At 43.5% G+C, this 27,002-nt stretch overlaps 1 protein-coding gene across 5 annotated transcripts in view; it reads right to left on the bottom strand.

The window, feature by feature from the left end:
* Nucleotides 1-27,002, bottom strand: part of PDS5A (PDS5 cohesin associated factor A) — a 130,914-nt gene that overhangs the window by 39,465 nt on the left and 64,447 nt on the right. For 4 of the 5 annotated variants that reach the window (XM_053252359.1, XM_053252360.1, XM_053252362.1 and 1 more), the window contains exons 13-18: nucleotides 19,063-19,176; nucleotides 17,320-17,401; nucleotides 14,720-14,768; nucleotides 14,489-14,628; nucleotides 13,567-13,682; nucleotides 12,847-12,952 (exon numbers count right to left, since the gene is read on the bottom strand). In XM_053252359.1, coding sequence (XP_053108334.1) covers nucleotides 12,847-12,952; nucleotides 13,567-13,682; nucleotides 14,489-14,628; nucleotides 14,720-14,768; nucleotides 17,320-17,401; nucleotides 19,063-19,176 — 607 coding nt within the window. The remainder of the gene's footprint in view (nucleotides 1-12,846; nucleotides 12,953-13,566; nucleotides 13,683-14,488; nucleotides 14,629-14,719; nucleotides 14,769-17,319; nucleotides 17,402-19,062; nucleotides 19,177-27,002) is intronic. The other variant, XM_053252363.1, reaches the window with a different exon arrangement.

Below are 27,002 nucleotides of genomic sequence, written 5' to 3'. Positions count from 1 at the left end.
ATGACTAGTTTCATGAGCCTAAGGGCGCTGTGGGCTTGTTTTTCAAACAACAGTCCCTCACCCCATATGACAAAACAACTTCAGAAATTGATGGATACCAAAAATCATCGCTAAATATAATATTTAACACCCACTTTTCCCAGGTTGCGAAAAGCAATTTTCAAAGCCAGACATTCTCCCTTCTGCTTTGTTTCAGGGTAGATATTCTAACCACTTTGACTACATCCATCCACTCTTCTAAAATGTTTTCAGTGGCTTCAGGTTTCCCTAAATAGATTGCTTTCACTGCATTCAACTTAGCTCTAAACTTCAATCAAGATTTATCTCCAATAGTGATTTCTTATCCCTTCCATATTGAATTAATTTCTCCTGCATCTGTTCATTTCTGAACTATGCCTGTTCCAAAGAGACATTATTCTTGGCTCTGTACATAACCTGCTCCTTGACCTAACACAGTATTAACACCTAGAACAGATATAAACCACAATCTATTGCATGAAACAATATAAAGTTTAAAAGAGTGATCCTGGTTAGTCTTCTTCAAGTGAAAAACAGATTTCTGACTCGTAACAGGTGATATTTTGGTGATCTGGTATCAATTCAGAGAGTGCGTTATGCGCCTGTATAGTAGCACCCACAGAAGGATTTTCAAGCTCCCCGAGGCACTCTGTAGAACCTCCCTTCGTGCACCAAGCACGCTTGTTATCTTCAGTGGCAGAGAGCCCTTTTGCTTAGTTCTGATAGAGTGCTGTAAAGATGGAACTTCTTCAGTTGAATAATGAGGTAAGTACATTAATCAGAAACATCAGATAAGTGGGGAGATCGGGGAGGTGTTGTGAATGATACCGGATCACCAAAAGATCATCTGCTAATCTTTGTGGTGTTCCAGTATCCTTCAAAACGTGGATGATCAACGAGCTCCCCACAGAAGGCAGAGAATCTGGAGGATGTTTCTTAAAGACCCTTAAGCACAGTCCACCCAAAGTTGGCCTCAGCCCAAACTTGGATGTTGAAGGCATAATGTCTAACAAAAGGCAAGTTGGAAGACCAAGTAGCAGCCCTGTAGATGTCAGTAAAATTTATTCCTGAAAAGTGAGCAGTAGAGGTAGCCACAGCTCTGGAAGAGTGATCTTTAACCACGTTTGGAGACTGTACACCTTGTTTCTTGTAACAAGTGAAAATAAGCAGAACAAGCCAGTTAGAAAGTTTCTGCCTAGAGATTGGTTGGCTCTTGCTCTTACCTCTGAAGGCAACAAAGAGTTTACGAGTCTTTCTAAAGTATTTAGTTCTGTCCATATAAAAGAGAAGTGCTCTATGGACATTTAAGGACAAGGTGGAAGGAGCACTCCAAAGGAGTGGCAGGGTTAAGGAAAAAGGCAGGAAGGGTAATGTCCTGGTTGACATGGAAGTAAGACAACCTTAGGTATGAAGGAAGAGTCTGTTCTCATATCAACCTTATGAGGTTGTTGATTCCCTTAAGAAATCTCCAACAGTTTGGGTGAGAGAATTGTGTCTTAGCACCCCAGCATGCATGAACTGCAGAGGGTGCTACCATATGGACTTTAATAGATAATCGGATAGGCCCAAGCGTTTCAGGGAGCTTAGATATAGGACGACGTCATATATCCAGAATGGCACCTATGTAGGCAATGGACTTCTGCTGTTAGGAGGTTGGACTTTTTCCTGTTTACCTGGATGCCTTGGTCTTTGAGAAGTGAAAGGATAGGTTCCATATGAATTCTACTGCTTAGAGAGTCCTAGTTGGTTGAAGTCACCAACCAGTCATCCAGGTATGGAAATACCAAAATGCCTTGGGTTCTTAAATTGGAAATAACAGACCACAAGCATTTCGTAAAGACTCGAGGCATTGTAGAGATGCCAAATAGGAGAACCGTGTACTGGTAGGCTTGATTTCCCAAAGTGAAAAACAGGTTGCTCACCTGTAACTGATGATCTGGTAGAGATCCGTTGATATCCATTAGAATGGGTTCTGCGCCTGCGCGGAAGCCTCTCAGTGTCGAGTTTTCACAGCTCCTTTTCGGCGCCTGCAACCTGCCCCACAAGACCACTTGGCTATTAAAGGTGGGAGGAAGCGCAGGCAACTCAGTTCCTTGGAGACCGCAGAAGCAGTCGTAGAGATCGTAAGCTGTACTGTATAGGCCTATGGTGCACTGCAGAGGGGAGGTTCGGGAGGGTCTAATGGATATCAATGGATCTGTACCAGATCATCAGTTACAGGTGAGCAACCTGTTTATCTGGTATGGGATCCGTTGAATCCATTGGAATGGGTGTTTAGTTAGCTCCAAGAGGAGGAGAGAGCAGTGCGTTATTGTAACACCCTTTTAAGGATACCTCTCCCAAAGTTCGCCTCTGCAGAGGACCGTAGGTTGATAGCATAGTGTTTTACAAAAGGTTCATCAGATGACCAAGTAGCAGCCTTGCAAATATGAGGGAAGGATACCCAAGACAGAAAAGCTGCAGAAGCTCCATACGCTCTAGTGGAATGTGCCTTGATAGATTTAGGTGCCGGTACTCCTTGTATTGAGTAGGTAAGGCGAATGGTTTCCACCAGCCAATGTGATAGACGCTGTCTGGACAGCGCTTGCCCCATAATAGAAACCTTGTATGATATCAGTAACTTTTTTGACTTTCGGAACGGCTTTGTTCTCGAGAGATAATAGAGCAGTGCCCTGCAGATGTCTAAAGAGTGGAGAGCCTTTTCCAAAGGCGTGGACAGGGATCTGAAGAAGGTGGGCAGAACTATGTCTCAATTGACATGGAAATCTGAATCCACCTTGGGTACAAAGGTGAAGTCCGGACACAGAAGAACTTTGTCCGGGTAGAACTGGGTGTAAGGCATGTCCAAACGGACGATGGTCAGTTCTCTCACCCTGTGGGCAGTGGTGATAGCCGCCAAAAAGGCCGTTTTCAAGGAGACATGCCGAGGTGTTGCAGCATTCATTGGCTCGAACGGTGGCTCTGTTAGAGTGGACAGGACCAGAGAGATGCTCCAAGGTTCGATTGGTTTGCATATAGGAGGATAGAGATTCGTGAGGCCTCTCAGGAAATTCTTACAGGAAGGTTGAAAGAACAGTGTCTTGCCATCCCAGCCCGGGTGTCTAGAAGAGAGAGCTGCTAGGTGCACTCATATGGATACATTAGAAAGACCCGGTGTTTTAAGACCCGTCATATAAAGCAAGACCTCCCGTATGTTGGCCCTTTTAGGGCGGAACCCATGTGTTTGTGCGTAAGATGCAAATCTTTTCCACTTGCTAGTGTAGTTTCACCTCGTAGATGGTTTACGCTCGTTCAGCAGGATCTTTTTCAACAGTCGATCTGCCACGCTGTCAGTTGCAGTGTGAGAACTTCAGGATGTAACACCCGGCCACCCTCTTGAATTAGTAGGTCTGGGCGGTTCGGAAGCCTCTGGTAAGTGTGTGAGGTCAGTCTGAGTAAATGTGGAAACCATGGTTGGCGTGACCACCATGGTGTGATCAAGATGCATTTTGCTGGGCTGAGTAGGAGTCGAGATATTACTCTGCTCACGAGCAGCAAGGGGGGGGGGGACATACAAGAGTGATGGAATGACCAGTCTATTTGTAATGCATCCCCCACAGAATGTGGATCGTGTGCCGTTCTGGAGCAGAACAGCCTGTATTTCGCATTTTGCGTTGTAGCAAAGAAGTCTATCTCCGGGTGGCCCCAGTGGTCGAAGATCCTTTGGAGGTAACGGTTGTTAAGTTCCCACTCAAGTTGGTCCATGGAGAATGAGAGGCTGAGACCATCTACCAGTACATTGTCTGACCCCTTGATGTGTATTGCCACAGGTGTTATGCTGTTCTTGATGCACCAATGCCAGATCTGAATGCTCAGTGCACAGAGCGATCTGGAGACCGTGCCCCTCTGTCTGTTGAGGTAGGCTACGGCAGTTGTGTTGTCCAGTTGTAACTGGACCACTCACCCTCGCAGCATCGGAGGAAGGCCTTCATGGCTTGAAAAACTGCCAACAGCTCCAGAAAGTTTATGTGTAGTAGACGTTGATTGCAGGTCCAGAGACACTGAGTAGTGGCGGCATTGCAGTGTCCACCCCAACCTTGAAGAGAGGCATCCGTCATGACCCACACCGACGGAAGTTGGGCTTGAAACGGGACCCCCCTGAGCAGGTTGGAGCTTTGCATCCACCAGGAAAGAGATTGAAGGACTGGCAGCGGTATAGACAGACATTTCATGGGGCTGTCCCTGATTAGATTGAAGGATGACAGGAACCACAATTGCAGTTTTCTCATTTTCAAGCATGTGTTGGGCCTGCACGGTTGACCTGCATGAAGCCATCAGTCCCAACAGACGTTGGATGTGCCACGCTGTTTGTGACTGTGCCGTCTGAAACACTTGAACCAGCAACACGATGGTCTGAAAACGCTCTTCCGGTAGAAACACCCTCCCCACAGTAGCGTTGAGCCGAACTCCAATGAATGATATTATTATTATTAATTTGATTTAATAATAGAATATGGATATGGTTGAAACTGGTGTCAGGTTGGATTTCTTCCAGTTCACTTGTATGCCTAGGTCCTGGAGAAGGCGTAACATGTACTTTATCTGCGAAAGTAACTCTTCTTTGTCTGTTGAGGACAGAAGCCAATCATCAAGATACGGATACAGTTTCAGACCTTTGTCCTCAAATGGGCAACTACAACAACCATGCATTTTGGTAAAAACACGAGGGGCTGTGCACAGACCGAATGGCAGTACTCGGTACTGGTAAAGCGAGGTCCCCACAGTGAACCGCAGATACTTCTGAAAGGAGGGTCGGATTCCTATGTGAAAGTAGACATCCTTTAAGTCTAATGTCACAAGCCACCTCTCTTGATGGAGAAGAGGTAGGATGTCCTGTAACGTCATCATTCGATACTTTTTCACACGAATGAACTTGTTTAGGTGTCTTAAGTCCATGATTGGTTGAATCCCACCATCCTTTTTGGTATCTGAAAATAACGGGAGTAAAACCCCTCCCGTCAATTTGCCCATCGCACTGGTACTATCGCTTTCTTGAGCAGGAGTTCCTGAACCTCCTGAAGTAGGGCCAGCTTTGCTTTTGTGAAGCGTATGCCCCTTAAATTTGGTCGGGTCTTGAACTCTATCGCGTAACCGGATGTGACAATCTTCAAGACCCACTGATCTGATGTTATGTTGCGTCCTGCTTTTGCATGACTTGCCAACCTGATGGTGTTGGTGGCTAGTGGGGACAGCTGCGTGATGTTGTAGGCTGGTACCAAATCCTCCCTGGTGTTCTGGGCGTGAAAGCAATGGGGAGTGCCAGGTAGTTGCAATGGGCTGCTCCACACTTCAAAGATGCTGTTTGTTTCCGTCCGTCTGTTTATTGCGCTGACCTGAGGGAAACCTACCCTTCTGTTGGGTTGTGAGTTTACTGAATGGTTGATAAGACTTATGGAAGTCCCTCCGGTCTTTTTGTCTGCATGTAGACCGGGGACGGTAAGATGAACGTTGCTTATTTCCATAGGATGCCTGTGAGGTTGTAGAAGTGAAGGTCTTAGTGGTGAATTTAGATTTTTTCATCTTTTTCATGGTGGCATCAGTCTCCTCTGAAAACAGTCCTTTTCCATCAAATGGTAGACTTTCAATTTTATCTTTCATGTCCTGTTGTAGGGCGGCTGATCTCAACCAGGCATGACGACACAGGGTAATAGCAGTCATGATGGAGCGTGATTCTGATTCCACCAAGTGTTTCGCAGTGCTCAACTGCTGACAGGTAAGGTCGCCCGCCCGCTGCAATGTCTTCCGGAAACGAAGCTTCAGCTCTTCCGGAGGTAACGCATCCAGGTCCTTTTCCAGTTCTTCCCAAGTACAATAGCTGTACGTTGCCATACCAGCCGAGTAATTAGCCACATTTATCGATAGACAAGAGGTGGAATATAATTTCCTGCCAGTCAGATCAAGTTTTCTGCCTTCCTTGTCTGCAGGGGTCATATGCCACCGTCCAGACTTGGAGAAAGTAGTGCAGTCGATTACTAAGGAGTTTGGGACCGGGTGCTTAAACAGGTAGGTATTATCCTGCTCCTGCACTCGATACTGCCCTTCAAGTCTTTTCGAAGTCAGTGTAGATGTATGTGGCACCTGCCACGCACACTGTGCTGCATTGGAAATGATGGGTAATAAGGGAAGAACAACAAGTTGTGCCGATTGAGACCTTTGCATAAAGTTGTACACTGGATCGTCTATAGTTTTAAGTTGCAACGTAAGATCCAGGCCTAACGCAGTTGCCATGCGTTTCACATGGGAATGATACGCCTTTAATTCCATCATTGGTGACACGTGGGAAGGTGTTGCTACATCTGGAGATGGGTCCAATTCCGTTGTCCGCATCAGACTCAAAATCAGAGGAGCCATGATGACTGTCAGAATCAGGATCTGAAATAGTATGATGTGACGGTGCCGTTGGGGACGTTCCCCGAGGGGGGATAGGAAGCGGCAAAGGATCTGTTTGTGCACCAGTGGTAGAATACTGCCTCAAAACTGTTTGAGTCTGCGCAGAAGGACTATAAGTTTTAGTCTGAGTGCCCACACTGGAGAAGATCTTTGCAGGAGGAGCCGGAGTAACCCCTGCTGAGAGGGAGGGTGAGGGAAGTATAGCAGGATTCTGCACAGACATCAGTCCCCTACGGCACGCACGGTCTTCATGGAAGTCATACGCCGCACCAGGTGAGCTGGTACCTGATAAAGCAGTTTCTTTTGACGGAGACACCTGGTGACTAAAGCCACAGGTGTGCCACAGAGTTGAAGTTGTGAGTTGCGCAGCAGTGAGTATCTGTGCAGCAGAGCCAGAAGCATCTTCTTCAAAGTGCAGAAATCCTCGGAAAGTGGACGGTGTATTAGTAGTTGAGTCCAGCATTTTTAGAAGGGGATCCAGTGGCGGTGCCTCACAGTCCTCTACATCGGCTCCCTCCAGGGTAAACATCATTGGTGCTCGAAATCATGGCGTCACTGTCGTGATGTTCGTTGGAGTATTTAACACAGACGTCTGATCATCCTCCCTCGATGTCGAAGGCAAATGGATGGGAGTCGGTGCAGGCACTAGATGCCTAGTAGCCGATATCAAGAACGTTGTCGGTATCACGACCGATGTCGAGGGCGCTTCTTCCAATGCAACCTGCAGAGCCTCTGCCGACAGCGATGTCGAGGCTGTTCAATCCGTCACCTTCTCTACTGTCTCCGTCGACATCAAAACTGTCGATGTCGAGTGTGGTGCTGGTCTCGGCGTTGAAGTAGCTTCAGCTGGCGCGCTCGATGCCGAGGAGATGGCTTGTGGTGGAGCTGACAAGACTGACCGCAGCGAAGTTGTGCTAAGCTAGCAAGCCATTCCTCCTCTGCCAGGAGAGGAAGAAGGCATGTCCTTCTTCCTCTCCTGGCAGAGGAGGAATGGCTTGCTAGCTTAGCACAACTTCGTCGTTGTCGTAAACCACTTTGGGATTATTTTAATGAATAATAAAGTAATTGAGGAAACACAAGTCCAATACAAGGGCAAAGACTGCCATCTCTTTTTGGGACTTGGAAGTATCTTGAATAGAACCTCCTCCACTGGTCCTTTCTGAGAGACAGGTTCCATCACCCTTTCCCCCAACAGATCTTGCACTTCTGCGTGGGTGTGCTTTACTCCCATGAATGGGGTAGTGATAAACTCCACTGCTTATCCGGTGGAGATTATACTTCTCACCCAGGTATTGGAGTGAAAGGGTGAGTGATGGTGGTAAATGTCCCAAAGGTAGGTAAAAGATCCAAGCAGTCAAAGGCTTTGTTTGGATTTCTGCTGTTGCTTCTGCTTCTGTGTACAGGACCATCTCTAGCCATAATGGAAGGGCTTTCTGTAGTCCCTGCGATCTGGTTTATTGAACTGAAGTTTTGGCTTATCATATTTCTTGTATCTGTTGGACTGAGATTGCAAAGTGTAAGAATATGTAAAAGTTTTTGCAGTTTATTTTGATTTATTAGTCTTCTCCATTGTATAGTCTGGGAACTGAATAAACATTCCCTGTCAAGGGGAGGTTGTTTATTTTGTCTCTCATACCCATCTGGAGAAAGGAAGAGTGTAGCCAGACATGCCTGCATAAACTAACAGCACTTGCTAAGGCGCGGGATTACATCTCTGTGAATTGTTTAGCAGTGCTCAGGTGTTGGAAAGTAATATCTGCAGATTTCAAAAAGCTTAAATTTAGATTTGTTTCTGGATCATCCTTGATGCTCTCTTTGAAAATTTTCCCAAATTGAATAAAGGTGTTTGGCCAAGATGGAAGAAGAGCTGGTCTTGCGGTAGCAAGCATGAATTGCTCCTTTGCTAAGCTGGGTCTGCCCTGGTTTGCATTTGAATGAGAGAATACATGTGTGAGCATGTAAAATATTCACCTTAGGGGATGGGGCCACTCTGGGATGAGCAGAAGGTTCCAAATTCCCTCCCTGGCATTTCCAAGATAGGGCTGAGAGAGACTCCTGCCTGTAACCTTGGAAAAACTGCTGCCACTCTGTGGAGATAATACTGAGCTAGATGGACTAGTGCTCCAACTCTGTAGAAGGCAGCTTCCTATGTTCCTAATGGTCATTTTTATTGACAGAGAAGAGAAGGAGTAAACCTTCTGACCCACAGTATTGTAATTTACTGCCCTCCTTTTCAACAGGGGCAGATTGCTTTCCCTCCAATCTATCTACTAAGGAATTAGGTGCAGGAAGTTTGACAAGAAATGTGCAATCTTGTTGTACTCTGTAGAAATTTTCCAGGTATTTCAAAGTGGGAGGTAGATGGCATATCCCATGCTTACCTCACTGAGTTCACTAATACTGGCAGCATAGGGAGGACTGCAGGATGAAAGGTAGTAGAAGACAACATGAAGTCATAGACCAGGTCTTTAAACTCTGGGTGTCAGATTTCAGTTCTAGACCAAGGATTTTGGCAATTTCAGCCACTTTTATAGGATTTTGTCTCTTCTGTGGGAAAATAAGAAAGATTGTTGGAAACATCTTCATCAGGCAAAGGGTCTGATGGATTTTCTGTGTGGTCATCTGAATCAGAAGTGGATGTATATTCATCATCTGAATCAGCAGTGGATGTATATTCACCATCTGATTGTAATCGTCCCTGAAGTGTGTTAGAAGAGATAACTTGCAGTTCTGGAGAGGAAAGATGGGTCATCTCTCTTGGTCAGTCTGCAGGAGGTTGTAGAAGAGGTGGAAGGTCTAATGGTTTCGTGAATGAGGAATCATGTTCTTTAGATGGGGTTGAGATTGTGAATGAAAAGTGGATTTCATTTTTTGACTTTACATAGTTGGAATTCTTCATAGTCATATGATAGTAAGGTGAAGACACATGGAAAGGACTTTTGAATCTTCCTATTCTTCTGATATAGCCTGGATTAAGAGCACCTGGATTAAGAGCTCCAATAGTCCATGCTCCTTCTATACAAGGAGTATGAAGGAAGTGGGAGATAGTACCTTTCTTTCCAAGGGTGATTTGGAAAATACGATGAAGAACAAGCAGGTGTCACTCCCGCTGGCGAGCCTGATGGTATTTTCGGTATAGGCAATGCACCAGAGCCAAAATCATCCTTGACATCAAGTCCATGCAAAGAAAAACTCTTAAAGGTGATTCCAGAAGATGTTGTATGTAGAGACCCCAGGATAGAGTCAGTGTTTTGCATGATAGATAATTCCTTTGACATCGATGGTGTGGAAGGAAAGTTGATGTTGGGATGCAGAGACAATTGAGGAAGCAAGTGGTTGCCTTCCTAATTCAGACACAAGTTCAGTGGGCATCAATATTGAAATTGATGGCATCGAGATTTTCTCTGTAGAGGAAGCAAATGGTATGGTAGACATTGAAGTTGTTGCTGGAGTAGGTATTGGCAGCATGTGTGACACTGCCAGCATGTGTGACACTGAAGAGACGGGGGGGGGCAGTTGGTACAACCAATCTATATGATCTCAGGAGAGAAAGAAGAGGATCGAGATTGGGTTGAAAGCAGAATCTTTACCCTAGAGGGCAAAGGTTAACCACAGAGGCCATGAGGTTTGAGCCTCGTGTGGCATGTCGAAACTGGAGGTGTCAACTGAACCAGCATCAGCAGATGCTTCTCTTTTGGGACTGTCAGTATTGGTCTATGGTGGGACTTCAACATCTAAGTTAATGGTGTGGGGTCAACATTGACAAAGTTTCCCGATGTTTAGCATGGGATGGAGAGTCATCACAGTGTTTATGTTTCTTGTAGTGTCTATGGTGCCCATCCTTGAAGATATCATGAGACTTTTAAAAAGTCTCTTTTGAGGTCTTAGCTGGGGAAGTTGCCGACATCGACTGAGACTGGTTGTCAGTGGTCGGATGGTGTTGATGGGAACCGCAGCAGGGCGTAACGGAGGGTGTAATGCTTGTTAAAAGCAACCTTTAAACATATTTCTCTGCTGTTTCTGGTTATTCAAAGCAGCCCTTAAACTTTTTTCTCTACTTTCTTTGGTTTGTTTCGAAAAAGATAAGGTTCAAATCTTGCACGTTCGGACAATATAGTTCTCTCCATGGCAAAGTAGGCAGAGATCATGTTTACCAGATGAGGGAAGAATTCCGTAGCACGAAGAACACCTCTTGAATGTTTTTTTTAGTATCTACCAGTACATATAAGAGCCCTCCCATCTCTGACGACTTTTAGAAAGTTTCTAAAGACACATTTATTCACCCAAACATTTGAACTATAGTTGTGGTTTTTAATTGTATTAAGGTTTTAATTTCTGTTTTAAATTAAGGTATAAGGTTTTAATTTCTGTTTCTGCTGTAAACTGTTAATGAAACTGCCTCAAGAGTGATTGGACTGCACCCCCTATTTCAGGCAAATGTGGGGAATTTAGCTCAAAAGGGGAGACTGTTCCAATCAGCCTTAATTTGTGCAAGCGTATGAACTCAAGAAAATCGGCTTGAGAGAGAGGTTTGAATTACATCAAAAAGGAGTTTATTTAAAGCAAAAAATTATAAGACTAAAAGTAGAAGCAATGCAAATATGTTTAAAAATAGACTTCTGTAAGGCACATTTAGCTTAAAGTTCCAAATTACCGTATGTGTAAATTCCCAGGCAGGCTAAAGAGGTACTTTAAGATAGAGGGGCAAGATTTCAAAAATAAGAGAAATTTATTAAGAAGTCGGGCAAGAGGCTATATCACCTGTCCTGGAGGGGAACACCAATGTGGTCGTGGCTAGAGCCTCTTGTTGCAGTCTGCTGGGGTCCAGAGTGAGAGGCACAAGGGAACACTGAGATGTTTCACAGTGGGAGTCCCAGGTGTAATTACACGAGTAAGCACCTTGGGTCATGGTCATGAAGTTAGAGATACATATATCCCAAAACATGCCTTGAGGGCACATTTCTTTTGTCCTGCTCTGCTGTATGTGGGAGCCCAGACAACCTTTTTTTGGAATGCATGGTATCTTAGTCCTTCCTGGGTAGGAATGTATGTGAATCGCCTATGGCATTCAAGGCTGATTGTAATAACAATTGGAGTGTGCAGCAGTGGCCCCTCTAATTTTTTCCATCTCTGTGAGGAATGAGTTTTGTTCTGGGTGGCAGTATCAAGGCAGTGTGTGCACACCTGCATTCAGAATGGGGCCTTCCAGATTCAACCGGAGTGGGATCTAAAATGAACTGAGTGGACATCCAAAAACCTGTGAGCGCGCCACGTGTGCACGCCTTAGAGGGAACAGTGGTGTGCTCTGTTGCCAGATTTGGCTTTTTAAAAGCAAAACTTTGGGTTGCGGCCCATTTGACTCACGAGTATACCCCTCAGGTTCTGGCAACATGCAGATGTGTTTAAAGAATATCCTGTGCTGGGAAGGGCTTCCCAATAATTCTATCAAGAGTTTCAATGGGCAAAGTTACATCACCAACTCAACCCTACTGTAATGGAGTCTGTTGTTTTATCTTCCTTGCCTTCCTAGCCTGAAGGCTTCATTAACAACAGGTGTTATCTCATTTGCAAGAGGAAGAGGGGAGTTCAGATTTCATTTCAAAGCTGAAATGATCTTGAATGCCAGACACTTGCAGTAGCTATTCCTGAAGTCTGCTTAGTCAGGGTCCCCTCACAGAATGAGGGAGTGTGGAGCTAATCCTCTTTTCAATGTGTGGGGCTTACAGCCAAATCTAGGGGCAACCAGTCCACTGCCAACTAAGCGACTTGCCCCCATGTATAACAGACTGGGAGCTCACACTGAAGTGCAGCTCCTGAGCGCAACAAAAGTGCAATCTCAAAGCCTGGAGATGCAGTTGCAACCAGGGAGGCTTCTGGGAGCAAGCAGAACAAGCTCAGCTGGTAACAAAACCACCCAGAGATGGACGTTTGGTGAGGTGCACAAATATAATAAATAAATACCAGGAAAACTAATCCATATTGTAAGGCAAGGAGTAGAGATAAAACGAACCATGGTCAACACCCCAAGAATTCACACTGTGAATCTTTTTCTTTCAGGAACCAAGCATGACCGAGGAGAGAATCCTGAGGAAAGCACATGCAACAGCGGTGGAGAAGGTACTCAGCAGAAGGATCCTCTGCCACTGAAGATACCAAGCACATAGAGTGTACGAAGGACGGAGTTACAGAGTGCCTCAGGGAGCTTGAAAATCCTTCTGTGGGGACTACTGCGCAGGCACATAACCCACATTATGAGGGATACTGGATCTCCACAAAGATAATTTACATCTGAAATCAAACTGCAAGCAGCAACTGACTTTCAAAAGAAAAAATATTGAAACAGAGATACAGTACAGTAAGTTGGGAAGCAATATTGTCAACTAATTTTACAGGGAGTACCTTGAGAAGTTCAAGCCCTGAACGAATAGCAGTGTCAGGACTTACGCCCTCCTCTTCATCATCGGCTGTCCCTTCTATTGATTTATTCATCAGCTTTACTAATGCACTAGAACAAATTTTTTTCAAAAGGTTATATTTATGCTTAATAATATGTCTAGAGCCATAGCCTGTATCAGGGCTGCACAACTCTGGCCCTCCTGCAGATGTTGGGAGTTCAACTTGCATAATCCCTGACTACTAGCCACTGTGACTGAGGATGATGGGAATTGTAGTCCAAAAAAGAACTGGAGGGCCAAAGTTATGCAGCCCTGTTCTATATATTACAAATATGTTCAAACGACTATTCTTTTTATACCGACAAGACAATGCAACTGCTGAGGTCAACATTAAGATTCTGCACTGAAAGGGAGAACCTTTTGACTAACATTCTTAATGTTGTGTTCCACTTTTTCCTATTTCAGACTTTAAAAGAAACTTTTAGCATACCTTACTTCAGCAGATAATTTTACAACAAATCATGTGTTATTTATTAGTGTGTTAATCAAGATCCAACTCAGTTCAAGCAACTTTTCAGTTTATGTATCAGGGACAAAAGACATTCACACTAGCATATATATTTTATGATTATGTGCTTTTTCTAACATAAGCATGATGAGCTGTGAAGCAACAAGTATCACATTAGGGATCACAAAAATTAGCACAACCCTCAGTCATGTTTACCTGATGGCTTCTGAGTCAATGTGTACCGGAGCAATTCTTTCCAAGAGAAACTTTACCATTTCCAGGAAAGGATTGGTTGGCTGCTTAGGATTTGCAAGCTTCCGTGCAATCTCCCTCTGAATGAAGGAGTGGGGGAAAGGATAAATAAAATCAGTTGACAAATAAGAAATAAATCTGTACAGCTAATATTCTGAAGGAACAGGAAAGTTTTCTTTTAAAAACCCAAATGACTCAGGGTCATACTGGGATTAAAACTGTATATGGCTACTGGAGAAAATCAAAATGTTGCTTAAAAGAGGCAGTTTCTGCCAGTATTCATTAACATGTGAAATAGGTGCAACATTCACCCATCAATAGTTGGTTTTAGCCACTACTATAGGATATGTTTTCTAGAAAAATTATTCCCTATGGACACATAGCTCACAGCTGACACACAATCCTGTCTAACCATGCTTTTAAAATAAAAACTAGTGGTGAATGAGTACTCTCTTGATGACCTTACTGCATGGGAGCCCAGGGCCACACAAACCCAAAAACTGTTGAGGCTATTTATTTATTGTTCCATTTCTATACTGCTTTTCATTAAAATAATCCCAAAGTAATTCACGACATAATTAAAACAATGCACAATTAAAAACAAATTAAAAGTACAAAAATTAAATATAAAAATAATATATCTCTTATTTAAAAGTTTTAAAACTTATATAAAACAGTAATACACAAAACACAAAGCAGCAGCAGTAAAAACTGTACTCTCATATAAAAGCCTGGTTGAAGAGCCACATTTGATCCAAAGGTCTAGTGAAACTGTTCCAGATCAGGGGTGCATGCACACAATAATGCATGCAAAGAGCTCTTGCATTAATATCATATTATCATCTATTTTGTTAACAAAACAAAAACAAAAATCCCCAGTTCTTACCACACAGACATCTGCCTGTTTGCAGGAACATGTAGGACTGATTAATAGTTCAAGCTGAGAACGAAGTTTCTCATCATCACCAAGAACCTGATTGAATTTTTTCACAAAGTCCTGTGCCTTCCCAGGATCAGGAAGATTTTCTATAGAAATGCAATTTGAAAATGTAATTTACAATAGCAGCTTTAAAGTTATATTGAAAGGCACTGTAAGTCACAGATTTGCAACTCTTACTTGCTATGGTCATCAGCTTCCCAAACATAGCAGCGCTGTTTGCCTCTGACTGAAAAGAGAAAGATTTAGAGTGAGCATTTAAACAGGATGCTCTTGCTATGCAAAATGATTGCTTGATATGCCTGTAGTGTGGCTATACATGTACCTCCCTCTTACTTTATATTAAGATTATAGAGCAAGAATATAACCACATATCTAAGCAAATGAGCATAGATATGTGGTTATCAGGCCATAAACAGAAGGTACAAAACAAATATTTAGTATCTGCGTATCTTACAAAATCCAAAGATGTAATGTTCTTTCTCTGAGAAAACGAAATGCTATTTTTCTCATGTACTGTAATTTTCGGTAGAAATGCTATAGAAAGTATGTTTTAAAAAGTTGTTTTTGCTGCCTGCTGCATTTACGCCGATGCGGCATTTACATGAGAATCCGGGAGCAAGACAGAAAAGTGCTTCCATCAAAGCGTCTTTTATGTGAGATTTCTGGTAGCGTTTCTGGGGGGTGGGTGGGTTATGGGGCCCAACAGCATAAGAGCTACACTGCTAGTTTGAAGCTGACAGTTGTGCTAAGAGCAGAATAGATCGGTAATAGGGCTGCAGCCCGTGAACTTGAAGTGGATGAATGCTGCATTCGTAGGTGGTAATCAGAAAAAGACGACCTGGCAAGCATGCACAAATCAAAACGTGCAAGGAGAAATGGTGATGCAGCCTGGCCTGATTTGGAGAATAATCTCAAGGAGTGGATTAAAGAGCAGAGATAAAATGGACTGCCAGTCTCTACTGTGAAAATCCACCTACAAGCAAAATTAATGGCAGCACAAATGAGAACAATTTACTTTAAAGGTAGCCTGTTTTGGTGCTACAGATTTATGAGTTGAAAGAATTTATCTGTGTGCACTAAAACAACAATGGGGAGGCAGCTGCTGAAGGACTGGCGGGGGGGCTGGAATCAGCATTTTAAAAGTTTGTTGCAGACACTATTGAGTGGGGAAAATTTGTGCAAGCACAAATAATAAATATGGATGAAGTTCCGCTGATGTTTGACTGTCCCCCGAATAAGACTGTGAAGGAGAAAAGCAGTTTCCATAGTGACAACTGGAAATAAGAAGACACCTTTCATGTACACATTAGCCTGCGTTGCAAATGGCAACAAACTAAAAACAATGCTATTTTTTAAACAGAACTCTATCCCAAAAGGCCTTTTCAATTTGGATGTTGTTATTCATGCTAATGAGAAAGGGTATATGTGCAAAGACATGATGTTAGAATGGCTTAATGAAATTTGATGGAAAAGAAAAGGGAGTTTTTTCCAACCACATGGCATTTTAATAATGGACTCAATGTGTGCGCACTTGCTGGTTTCAGTTAAAAATGAATGCAAAAAGGTATCAGCTATGCTAACTGTGATTCCTGGTGGTTTGACCAAAACCTTGCAGCCCTTACTTATCCATGAACAAGTTATTTAAATGTGAAATGAGAAAGCATTGGGAAAACTGGATAAGGAAAGGCCTTCAAATATTCACAAAGGGTGGGGGGAAATGCAAAGCAACCTACTGCGAGGTCATAAAATGGGTTTTGGAAGCATGGAAAGCTGTTAAAACTTCAGTGATTTCTGCTTTCATAGAAGCTGGAATTATACAATCTGAAAATCCTGAAAGTGATGCAACTGACATTTCAGAAGAGGATGAAAATGATGAGACCAGACTATTCTGAAAAATTAGATGAGACCTTGTTAAACCTTTTTACTTTGGATAGTGATAATTTGGACTTCGAAGGTTTTGTCTGAAGTGCAATTTGAAGTTTTCAATGTGATGTGCTTAAAAATAAATAGAGGAAGGTTTCCTATGAAGTGTAATGGGAAATTACTACTGCAATATGAAGTGTTAAAATACTGACAAGGATATGGGTTACAAAACTTAGCTGTAGTAAAATTTTAAACTTGGCTGTATGGTAGTAAAAGTTTAAACATTCAACACAACCAAAAAAAACAATGCATGATGTCCCCCTCTAACTGTGGTGTTTACACTGATGCAGTGTTTCTGCTGGCTTTCTGCAATTTTTCAGCCTTTCCCCGTTTCAGCCTTTCCCCGTTTACGCCGATGAGGCGTTTCTACCGGAAGTTACAGTATTAAGAAAATACTGGGTAACATCCTGACTAAATACTACTGAAATAAATGAGACAAGTTTGGCATTACTAATTTAAGTCCCATTAACTGCCATAGGGCTTAGTTATGACTAAGTCTGGATATTGCCCACTAAATACTAGTTTGCTTATATACAACTATGATTCAGTGTATCAAATGGTGCTAGTAGTTCTTGCAGCAAAATGGGGAACTTTTAAAGCAAAAGTCACAGAGGTAACCTTATGTATTTTTTACTATTGCAAACTCTACCACCTTAAAGTTCTGTTAAGAAACTGATTACTAAGCACTGAACAGCTGGTTATTTTAAGAAAAATATTCTCATGTGGGAAATTGATATTACAGTTCAAAAAATAAGCTCAAAATCATCATTTAATATATGAATTCTAGAATGCAGAAAGTAGACATACTACAAAACACATAAAACAAAGCAATGAAGATTTTTTTGAAACCGTACAGTGGGTTGCTTATGCAAATCTAGTAACTCCCGCATGTGACTCCTAAGCATGTTCTGGCACTTCCACATTTCATTCAGCGCCCTGGACATAAGAGATGACAAATGGGTTAAAATGCGATGAACTAGAGTTATTCTATAAACACCACATGGAGCTCCTGAAACTGTCCTTCATCCAGTGCCTTCTCTCTTGCTGTCCCACCATTAACACATTATTCAATAATCAGACTGCTTTTTTTTTTTACAACAAAGGATGAACTAAATACTCAAAATTAATCTATAAATATAGATTTCTCCTAATCCCTCAGTTAAATTTTTAATCCTTTCATGCTTGCGCGCGCACACATGCACAGAGTAGTATTGAGCTAATTATTAAGATTAATTCCAAAATAATGGAATTTTTAAATTATTATTATTATTATTAATTCCATTATTAAGAGATTAATATCTGAAAGTCCAAACACAAAAAGTTAACATTGAAACAATACAATCAGTGGGAGGCATTCAGACCTTTTGCACAGCTGTGCACTGTCAGCACAAACTCCTTCCATGAGCACAAAGACCCCCTGAGTGAGCACAATTCTCCTTCTGTTCACAAAGGTAGCTTCCACTGAGAATGCACTGTGCCAGAAGTCTAAATGCATTTACAAATCTACTTGCTAGCTCACTAGTATGGAGTGTTTCCAATCCTCTAGCAAGCAGGACACCCAACACCACATAGATCTCCTCACCAAAGATTCCACTGCCATTTCTACTGCCATTTTTAGAAGGTAAGAAACAGCAGGGATCTCTTCTGAGCTTCCTGCAGTTTCTTCCCATCTCCATAATTTTTTTGTGAACCACTGGAGCCTCCAGGTTCAGGTGCTATGTAAATTAAATAAATAAATGAATTAAAAAATATCCAGGGCAAATGGCAGAAAATCTGCTTCTCTCCTAAGCCCTCTGCCTGTGTGCCAGAAAAGGATCTAAGGGGATAGGTAGCAACCACAAATAATGGTTGGCTGCCCACTGCTTTAACTCTGTCACATACATAGTCTAACAGATTACATATCGTGCCTTTGATCCAAAGTTACTCTTCCTTTAGCAGAAAGCCTCTCCCATTCATGAAAAGGCTGTTTCCAGCTTAGCAGAAGAATACTGCATGAGCAATAGTGATCCCAAAGCCACTAGAGTTTATATGCTACAGCCTGTTCTCTTCCTTATTTCACTACAGCTTGCATCCAAGCCCTGCATGAACAGAAGAAAGCTCTCACAGAGTTAATTCACCGCTCCCTCCACTCTGAAGGAATTCTCTGAAAAGCCATTCAGAAGGGGGTGGGCTGGAGGTGTGGGGGAAGGGAAGGGAATTGCTTACAAATCAGGTGAAAGCACTTATTCCTTTGCCCGATTTTGACATTTCCCACCTCCCCCAGAAGCCCTCCATGCCCCCTCACACCCTCTTCTGGAGATTCCCTGATCCTCAGAAAAAGCTTACGGGGTGGGGTGGGGAGTGGTGGAAGGAGAAGGCAGGGAAGTAACTTTGTACAAACTCATGCAAAGTTTGAATGCAACTCTATGTTTTCTCATGCAACTCCTGAGACACTGTGAGAAGTCTTCCACTAGCGCTTGTGCAAGAGTTTGCGGCACAGAAGTAAGTCAGGTCCTCCTTTTGCTCACTGTCCTTTGGATTAAAGCCTATCCTTTTAAAAAGTATTGTTGAAGTACACTTACAAGTCTGAACAGTTGATTTGGTAAAATTATACTCACTTAACAGCATTTGGATCTAAGCTAGCATACAAATAATATAAGCACTTCATCCTCTCTTCTGTTTCCAAATTATGAGGAACAAGATATTGAGCAAAGATTTTCTCCACCAATAACCTGCAAATGAAAATAAAGTGAGAAATTATACATTTCCTAAATTATCCATACTTTTCAAATTGTAGCACAAGCCTTGGTATACTGAATCATTTATCTATATCTGCCACTTCCCAAACATATAGAAAATCTCTCTCCTGCTGCTGGAAAGAGTGGGTAACACCTTTAAGAATGAGGATTCAATCAAGTAATGAAATTGAACAGCTATAGCTCAAACACTTCTTGCTCCTCTAGAGAAAAAAAAACCAAAACATGTATCTCATCTAGTGATAAACTAAACAGTGAGAAGTTAATAAAATATTTAAATGGAAAGAAATACAATGCGTACGGATTTTTTTGTCATGAAGAGATGGAAACTAATACCAGAAATCAACCATATAAAGTGGTATAGTAAGTGGTAAATACAGATTACTCACCTGTAAATTATCTGTAAGTGATCCGTAGACATTCACAATCCTAGATTCTGTGCATGTGCAGGACTTCACAAGTGGAATATCCAAGCTCCTTGAGGCACTTAGGAATAGCCCCTCGCGCTCGGCATATGACAATCATCCCATGAAGTCTTCCAGAGAGCACAGGTAAGTCTTTATTCACTTACTGCTGCAGGGAGGATGGGAGGGTCTTATGAATGTCTATGGATCACTTACAAGCCATAAGTTACAGGTGAACAACCTGTATATCTGCAGTGTGATCTGTAGGACATTCATAAGCCTGGGTGCTTAGTAAGCTTTCCCAGGAGAAGGGAGCAGTAAGCTATTGCAAAATTCTCTTCAAGACATCCCTTCCAAAATTAGCTTCCACAGGAGAATGTAGGTCAATTGCATAGCGTTTCACAAAGGGCAGTTCAGATGACCATGTTGTCAACTTAATGGATAGCCTCCGTTTTGTTCCCTGAGAAATGTGCCACTGATGTTGCATAAGCCCTAGTAGAGTGAGCTGTAATTGTACATGGTGGTTCTACCTTCTGAACTTAAGGAGATTAGTTTTACCAGCCAATGGGGCAAGCTTTGCCTTAATATAGGATGGCCTACCCTTACAGGCTACAAAAGGTTGTTTACTCTTATGATAGCCTTTAGTTTTATCTAAGTAAAATACGAGTGACCTCCAAACATCCAGTGCATGTAAAGATGTCTCTAGAGGCATTGTAAGGTTTCTGAAAAATGTTGGTAGCATAATATCTTGATTCAGGTGAAATTTATTTATTTATTATTTATTTATTCGATTTCTATATCGTCCTTTCAAAAATGGCTCAGGGCGGTTTACACAGAGAAATAATAAATAAATACGTCTGTAAACCACTTTTACCACTCTTGGTAACCAGACAGGAGTCCAGGGGAGCTCAGGTGTGCTTGCATAGCACCCCCTCCTCCGCCTCCATGAACTAAAGGGGTAACACAGTCAGTTGGGACTTTCCATGGATGTGGACAAAGCTCTAAAGTCCTTCAGGTCCAGGCATCAAAATTACCTAGAAGCGCCCCTGGTCCTCCTTGGAGTCAAGACTTTGGCTAAGAATCCCATAAAAGGTTAATGCCGATGGAGTACTTTAGGTGGAATCCAGCATATTCAAGAGGTGTTGCACAGCACCAGTTCCCAAATTGGCCTCCAGATCATCATTACCACCATCAACGTAGAAAGAGACCAAGGAAGACAGAGGACGGAGAATGTGTCACTGCAGGTGACAGGGAGTGCTGTAGACACGAAGGGGATCTAGCTCTACAATCTCTAGTGTCGATGGGTGAGATTGAGGAGTCATCAGGGCCGACTGAAGAGTCAGAAGGCATGGCCCGCAAGGCAGCAGTAGTCTCTTCGCATCCAGTCTTGGGACCCTTCTCCCGGTGCTTCTTGTAAGGTGCCTCTTTGGCACCGGAGCCCCGATGTTGAGACTTGTGCCATTTTCAATGGGTAGAATCAGAAGGCAGCTTAGGTGCCTTAAACATATCAGAGGAAGATGTGAAAGCAATTCGCATAGAGGTTTTAGACTGCGCAATAGCAGACCCTGATGCCAACTTTGACACTGAGCTCGATGTTGATCTCGATACCATACCAGATGTAGACAGTAGGGGGGCATTCACTGGAGACCCAGGCATCGGCATTCAGGGGTGCAGGACATCATCATAAAGTTCAGCCCGCAAACAAAGGGCTCTATTTTTCTCGTCTGGTGGGAGAAAGTAAGACAAATCTTACAAGTAGAGGCATTGTGCTCTTATCACAGACAAAGCAGGCCGAGTTCGTGGTCATCCGCTGATGGAAGTTTCGCATTAAAGTGGAGACAGCATTTAAAAGTTTTTCTATTCTCCATAATAATTAAATAAAATAATGAAAATATTCAAGTTGCCGAGCAAGAATCTGTTTCGAGTAAAAGCTGTTAAACAGTCTGAAGTCACATCCTAGAAAAACAGTTCGTTGGATAGAACAAAATATAACGTTGAGAGAAAGAATAGTCTGGTCCAGTCCGAGTTGGGATAGGATAATATGGATCATATTTCAATTTCGTTTTCCACAGAATAAAACTGTTCCAGGCCTCACTGTCTGAGGTGCCGACACAATGGAGGTCAGAAAGGAAATGAGGAGAGAATGCTAGCCCACCCAAACTGAGCAAGTACACCACATGCAGGGGCGGGGCTACGTGCTTCAAGAAGCTAGTCAATTCTGCCTGAATGGTCTTGCACAGGTGCAGAACCCACTCTTATGAGTGCAACAGATCACAATCCAGATCTAGTAGTTATGGCTACTAGAAAAGCAGTTTTCAATGAAATTAATTGCCAAAGAAATGGTAACCACTGTCTCAAAAGGTGACTCAGAGTTGAAAGAACTAATAAAAGGCTTCACTGTTCAATTGGTTGTCTAACTGGAGCATAGAAATTATTTAACCCCTTCAGGAACCTTTTGCAATCTGGATGAGAAAACACAGTCTTGCCATCCCATCCCTTATGTTTTGAAGAAATTGCTGCCAAGTGGACATTCAGGGAAACATTAGCCAAACCACTGCTTTTATTAAACTTGCTGAATATAAAAGTACTTGTCTAATAATCACATCCTTGGGAGCAAAACCCTGAACACTGGCATACAACTTAAATATCTTCTACTTGTAAGCATGATTATGCCTAGTGGAGACCTTTCTTTCATTTAAAACTATTCTACAAGTCGACTCTTAAAAGCTGTCAGCTGTAGAGTCCTTAGACTGGGATGTAGAATTTGATCCCTGTCCTGGGACAGTAGATCTGGATACTGAGGCAGCTGTCAGTACCTACACGCTGATTGTTGGTGCAGAAACGGAAACCGTGCCTGGCGCGGCCACCAACGGGTTGTCAAGAATAAAGGACATATTCTCTTGGATAACTGGCCACTACTCTGCCCCACTGGAGTGCACCCCCCCATTAAATGTTTTCCAAGAACTGTTCTGGAGCAATATTTGGGGCATTTTTTGTTCTATTCCAAACAGATCCAATTTCCAATTCCCCCAGCAGCTAAAGTTGTCTGCCAGAGTATTTTCTGTCCCTTTTATGTGTAGAGCAACCAGGTAAATCTGCCGAACTATGTACCAATTCCACAATTGCACACTGAGGATGCAGAGGGATAGGGAGATCGTACCCCCTTCTCTGCTCAGGTAGGCAATGGCAGTTGTATTGTCTAGAGCCAGTGTGGTGTAGTGGTTAGAGTGCCGGACTAGGACCGGGGAGACCTGAGTTCAAATCCCCATTCAGCCATAAAACTAGCTGGGTGACTCTGGGCCAGTCACTTCTCTCTCAGCCTAACCTACTCCACAGGGTTGTTGTGAAAGAGAAACTCAAGTATGTAGTACACCGCTCTGGGCTCCTTGGAGGAAGAGCGGGATATAAATGTAAAATAATAATAATAATAAAATAATAATAATAGTTCTATCTGTATCACCCTCCCTTGAAGGAAGGGAAGAATTATGTGAAACTTTCTTTGCCGCCTCCCCCATATTCCCTCCATTTGGCAACCCTCAGTGTGCCCCCATATCCTGAGAGGAGAGCATTGGTTGTAACCCTAGCAGTAGGAACCTTGAAAGGAATCCCCTCTAGCAAGCTTCTGTCCAGAGTCCACCACAATGGGAATGTAGGACCAACACAGGGATGTGCAGGTTAGTCTATTGACTGTCTATATTGGGACTGAAAACAGAGAGGAACCATAATGGAAGAGAACACATCCTTAGATGGGCATATTGGATGGTGGCATTGCATGAGGCCATAAGCCCCAGTAATCTTTGAATTTGATGTGCATGCTGTATTGGTTTCTCCAAGAAAATCTGAATCAAGGTTTTTTTTAAATCAGAAGGTATCTTTCATTTGGTAAGCATGCTCTTTTTGTCTGCGTGTCTAAGATAGACCCAATGTATTGTATCCTTTTCACATGATCCAGATGCAATTTCTTCCAGTTTACTGGATTCCCAGGTTTTCCAGGAGATGCAGTACATACTTTGTCTGAGAACTTAACTCATTTTCCTTGCCTGCTGTCAGAAGCCAATCCTCGAGGAATGGAAATATAATTCCCTCCATTCATGGATGAGCTATAACTGCACTCATGCATTTTGTAAAATCTTTTGGAGCAACTGACAAACTGAATGGAAGCACATTGTACTGGTACACTGCACTTCCCACAGAGAACCTTAAATACTTTCTGTGATTACTTTGAATGGAAATGGAAGAATGCGTTTTTTAACTCCAATGTTGCAAGCCATTCCTCATTGTAAAGGAACAGTAGTATAAATTGCAGCATTATGATATGAAACTTCCTTATATGGACTTATTTGTTCAACCACTTCAAATCTATTATGGGCCGGAAGTCTCCATCCCTCTTTGGGATTTGAAAGTAAAAACAGGTTGCTCACCTGTAACTGATGATCTGGTAGAGATCCGTCGATATCCATAAGAATGGGTTCTGCGCCTGCGCAGGGACCCCACGGTATCCATGCCTGAGCTCGTCGAAGCGCCCAAGCCACGCCCCCACGCTGCTGCGTGCTATATAAGGCGCGGCTGAGGCGCGTAGTCCCTCAGTTCTTGGACGACCGCCGTGGAGGACGATCATCTAAAGTCTTTTTTTTTTTTTTAATTAGGTAAGTTCATCTATGAAAAAGGGGGAATATACTGAAGAGGATAGAAGCCACACACCTGTACGCACATAGAAGTAGCACTACTGCAGAGGGGAAGGTTGGGAGGGTCTTATGGATATCGACGGATCTCTACCAGATCATCAGTTACAGGTGAGCAACCTGTTTATCTGGTTCGAGATCCATCGATGTCCATAAGAATGGGTGTTTAGCAAGCTCCAGTAGGAGGGGGGAGCAGTAGTCAAAACAACACCTGTTTCAAAACACTTCTCCCAAAGGTGGCCTCTGCCGCAGAGCATACATCTATGGCGTAGTGCTTAATAAAGGGAGACTCCGAAGACCAAGTTGCGGCCTTACAGATATCCCTGAACGAGACCCCAGAGAGGTGTGCAGCGGAGGAAGCTTCAGCCCTGGTGGAGTGGGCTTTAATGGCTTCTGGAGGTGATTTGCCTTGTAGATGATACGTCAGGAGAATAAGCTCTACCAGCCATCTGGACAATCTTTGTCTCGAAATTGGGGATCCTTTCCTTGGCCCTTTATACGATATGAATAGACGAGTAGAGAGCCTAAAGGGTTTTGTGCGGTCCATGTAGTATAGGAGCGCACGGCGCACGTCTAGAGCATGTAACGAGCGCTCCAGAGCAGAAGAAGGGTTCCCAAAGAATGTAGGTAAGATGATATCCTGGTTCAAGTGGAAGTCGGATATAACTTTTGGTAAGAACGTAGGGTCTAAGCGCATGTGGACTTTGTCAGGTTGAAATAAAGTATAAGGGGGGTCCACCCTGAGAGCCGCCAGTTCGCTCACACGTCTTGCTGTTGTGATAGCAATCAGGAAGCTCGTCTTCCAAGAAAGGTGTTTAAGGGAGGATGTAGCCATGGGCTCAAAAGGAGCCTGAGTCAGTGACGATAGAACCAGCGATAAACTCCATGGATCTACTGGTGTTCTGATTGTAGGGTACACATTTGACAGGCCTTTCATGAAGGCCCTGCTCAATGGGTGTGAGAACAGTGTAGAGCCGTCACTGCCCGGATGGTATGCGGACAAGGCAGATAGATGGACTCTCAAAGACACGTTAGCCAAGCCTTTTGCTTTCAAAGATGTAAGGTATCGTAGAACCTCCCGGACTGAGGCCCATTTAGGAAGGAATCCCTTGGAGCGTGCATATGACCTAAAACGGTCCCACTTGTGCTTGTAGTTGCGGCGCGTAGATTCTTTGTGCTGGTTGAGTAGGATATGAGTCAGCAGACTATCTTCCACACTGTTAGATGGAGGGTTTGGACGTCTGGGTGCAGGACGAGACCTCCGTCTTGAGTGAGGAGATCCGGATAGTAAGGTAGGTGCTTGTAGCAGTTCTTTGCCAGTCTGCGTACCTGCGGAAACCAAGGTTGCCTTGGCCACCACGGAGTCACTAGGATGCAGTTGGTCGGATTGCAGAGAAAACAAGCTACCACTCTGTGTATTAATGGCAGGGGGGGAAACATGTAAGGTGTCTCTAGGGACCAATCCAACTGAAAAGCATCTCCGAGAGACAGAATGTCATGGCCTGCTCTTGAACAGAAGCGATCGCATTTCATGTTCTCTGAGCAAGCAAAGAGGTCCACTGAAGGCCTCATCCACCGGTTGAAGAAGGGAGTTATCACATCCGTCCGGAGTTCCCATTCGTGCTGACGGTCCTGCAAGAAGACTCTGCTCAGGTCGTCTGCTACGGTGTTGTCCAGGCCTTTGATGTGAACAGCTTTGGGGTAAATGTGGTGTAGAATACACCAGTGCCACATCTGAATACTGAGAGCACACAGACTCCAGGAGACCATCCCTCCCTGGCGGTTTATATATGCCTGGGTGGTTGTGTTGTCGAGGTGGATCTGAACGATTTTCCCTTGAAGGACAGGTTGGAATGACTGTAGTGCTTGAAAAACAGCTAGAAGCTCTAGGAACTTGATGTGCAACTTGGCACGTTGAGGGGACCACTTCCCTTGAATTTTGTGGTTGTCGCAATGGGCCCCCCAGCCCTGGAGCGAGGCATCCGTCGCCATCCAAACCGAAGGGGAGGGGGATCGAAAGGGTACTCCCTCGAGTAGGTTCTTCCGCTTGGTCCACCAGGAGAGCAACCGGAGTACTTCTGGGGGAAGTAGAAGTCGCTTTGATTGACTGTCTCTGATTGGACGAAATACTGAAAGAAACCAGAGTTGGAGCTTTCTCATTTTGAGTCTTGCATAATAGATTACTGTATTGCAAGCTGACATTAGGCCCAACAGACGTTGAATCATACGGGCTGGCTGTAGGGGATGATCTTGAAACTCGGAGATCTGGTTCAGGATGCAGTTGAATCTCTCCTCCGGGAGAAAAGCTCTTTGTTGTTTTGTGTCTAGGATTGCCCCTATGTAGGAGATTATAGGTGATGGTTCCAGATGCGATTTCTTCCAGTTTATCTCGATGCCCAAATCGTGAAGTAGGTTCACTACATACTGGATGTGCAAAACTAACTCGTCTTTGACTTTTGCAGTCAGGAGCCAGTCGTCCAGGTAGGGGTAGACCGATACACCCCTGGTTCTTAGATGAGCAATCACTGCTGCCATACATTTTGTAAAAACCCTCGGAGCGGTGGACAGTCCGAAGGGCAATACATTGTATTGAAACACTTTGTTGCCGACAGTGAAACGTAGATATTTGCGGTGGTCCGGACGTATATTGATATGAAAATAGGCGTCCCTGAGATCCAGCGTCGCAAGCCACTTTTCCCCCTGGAGTAGTGAGAGG

The sequence above is a fragment of the Hemicordylus capensis genome, chromosome 5 (genome assembly GCF_027244095.1).
Source record: "Hemicordylus capensis ecotype Gifberg chromosome 5, rHemCap1.1.pri, whole genome shotgun sequence".
Classification (NCBI taxonomy): Eukaryota; Metazoa; Chordata; class Lepidosauria; order Squamata; family Cordylidae; genus Hemicordylus; species Hemicordylus capensis.
This window is presented reverse-complemented; position numbering and strand designations above follow the sequence as displayed.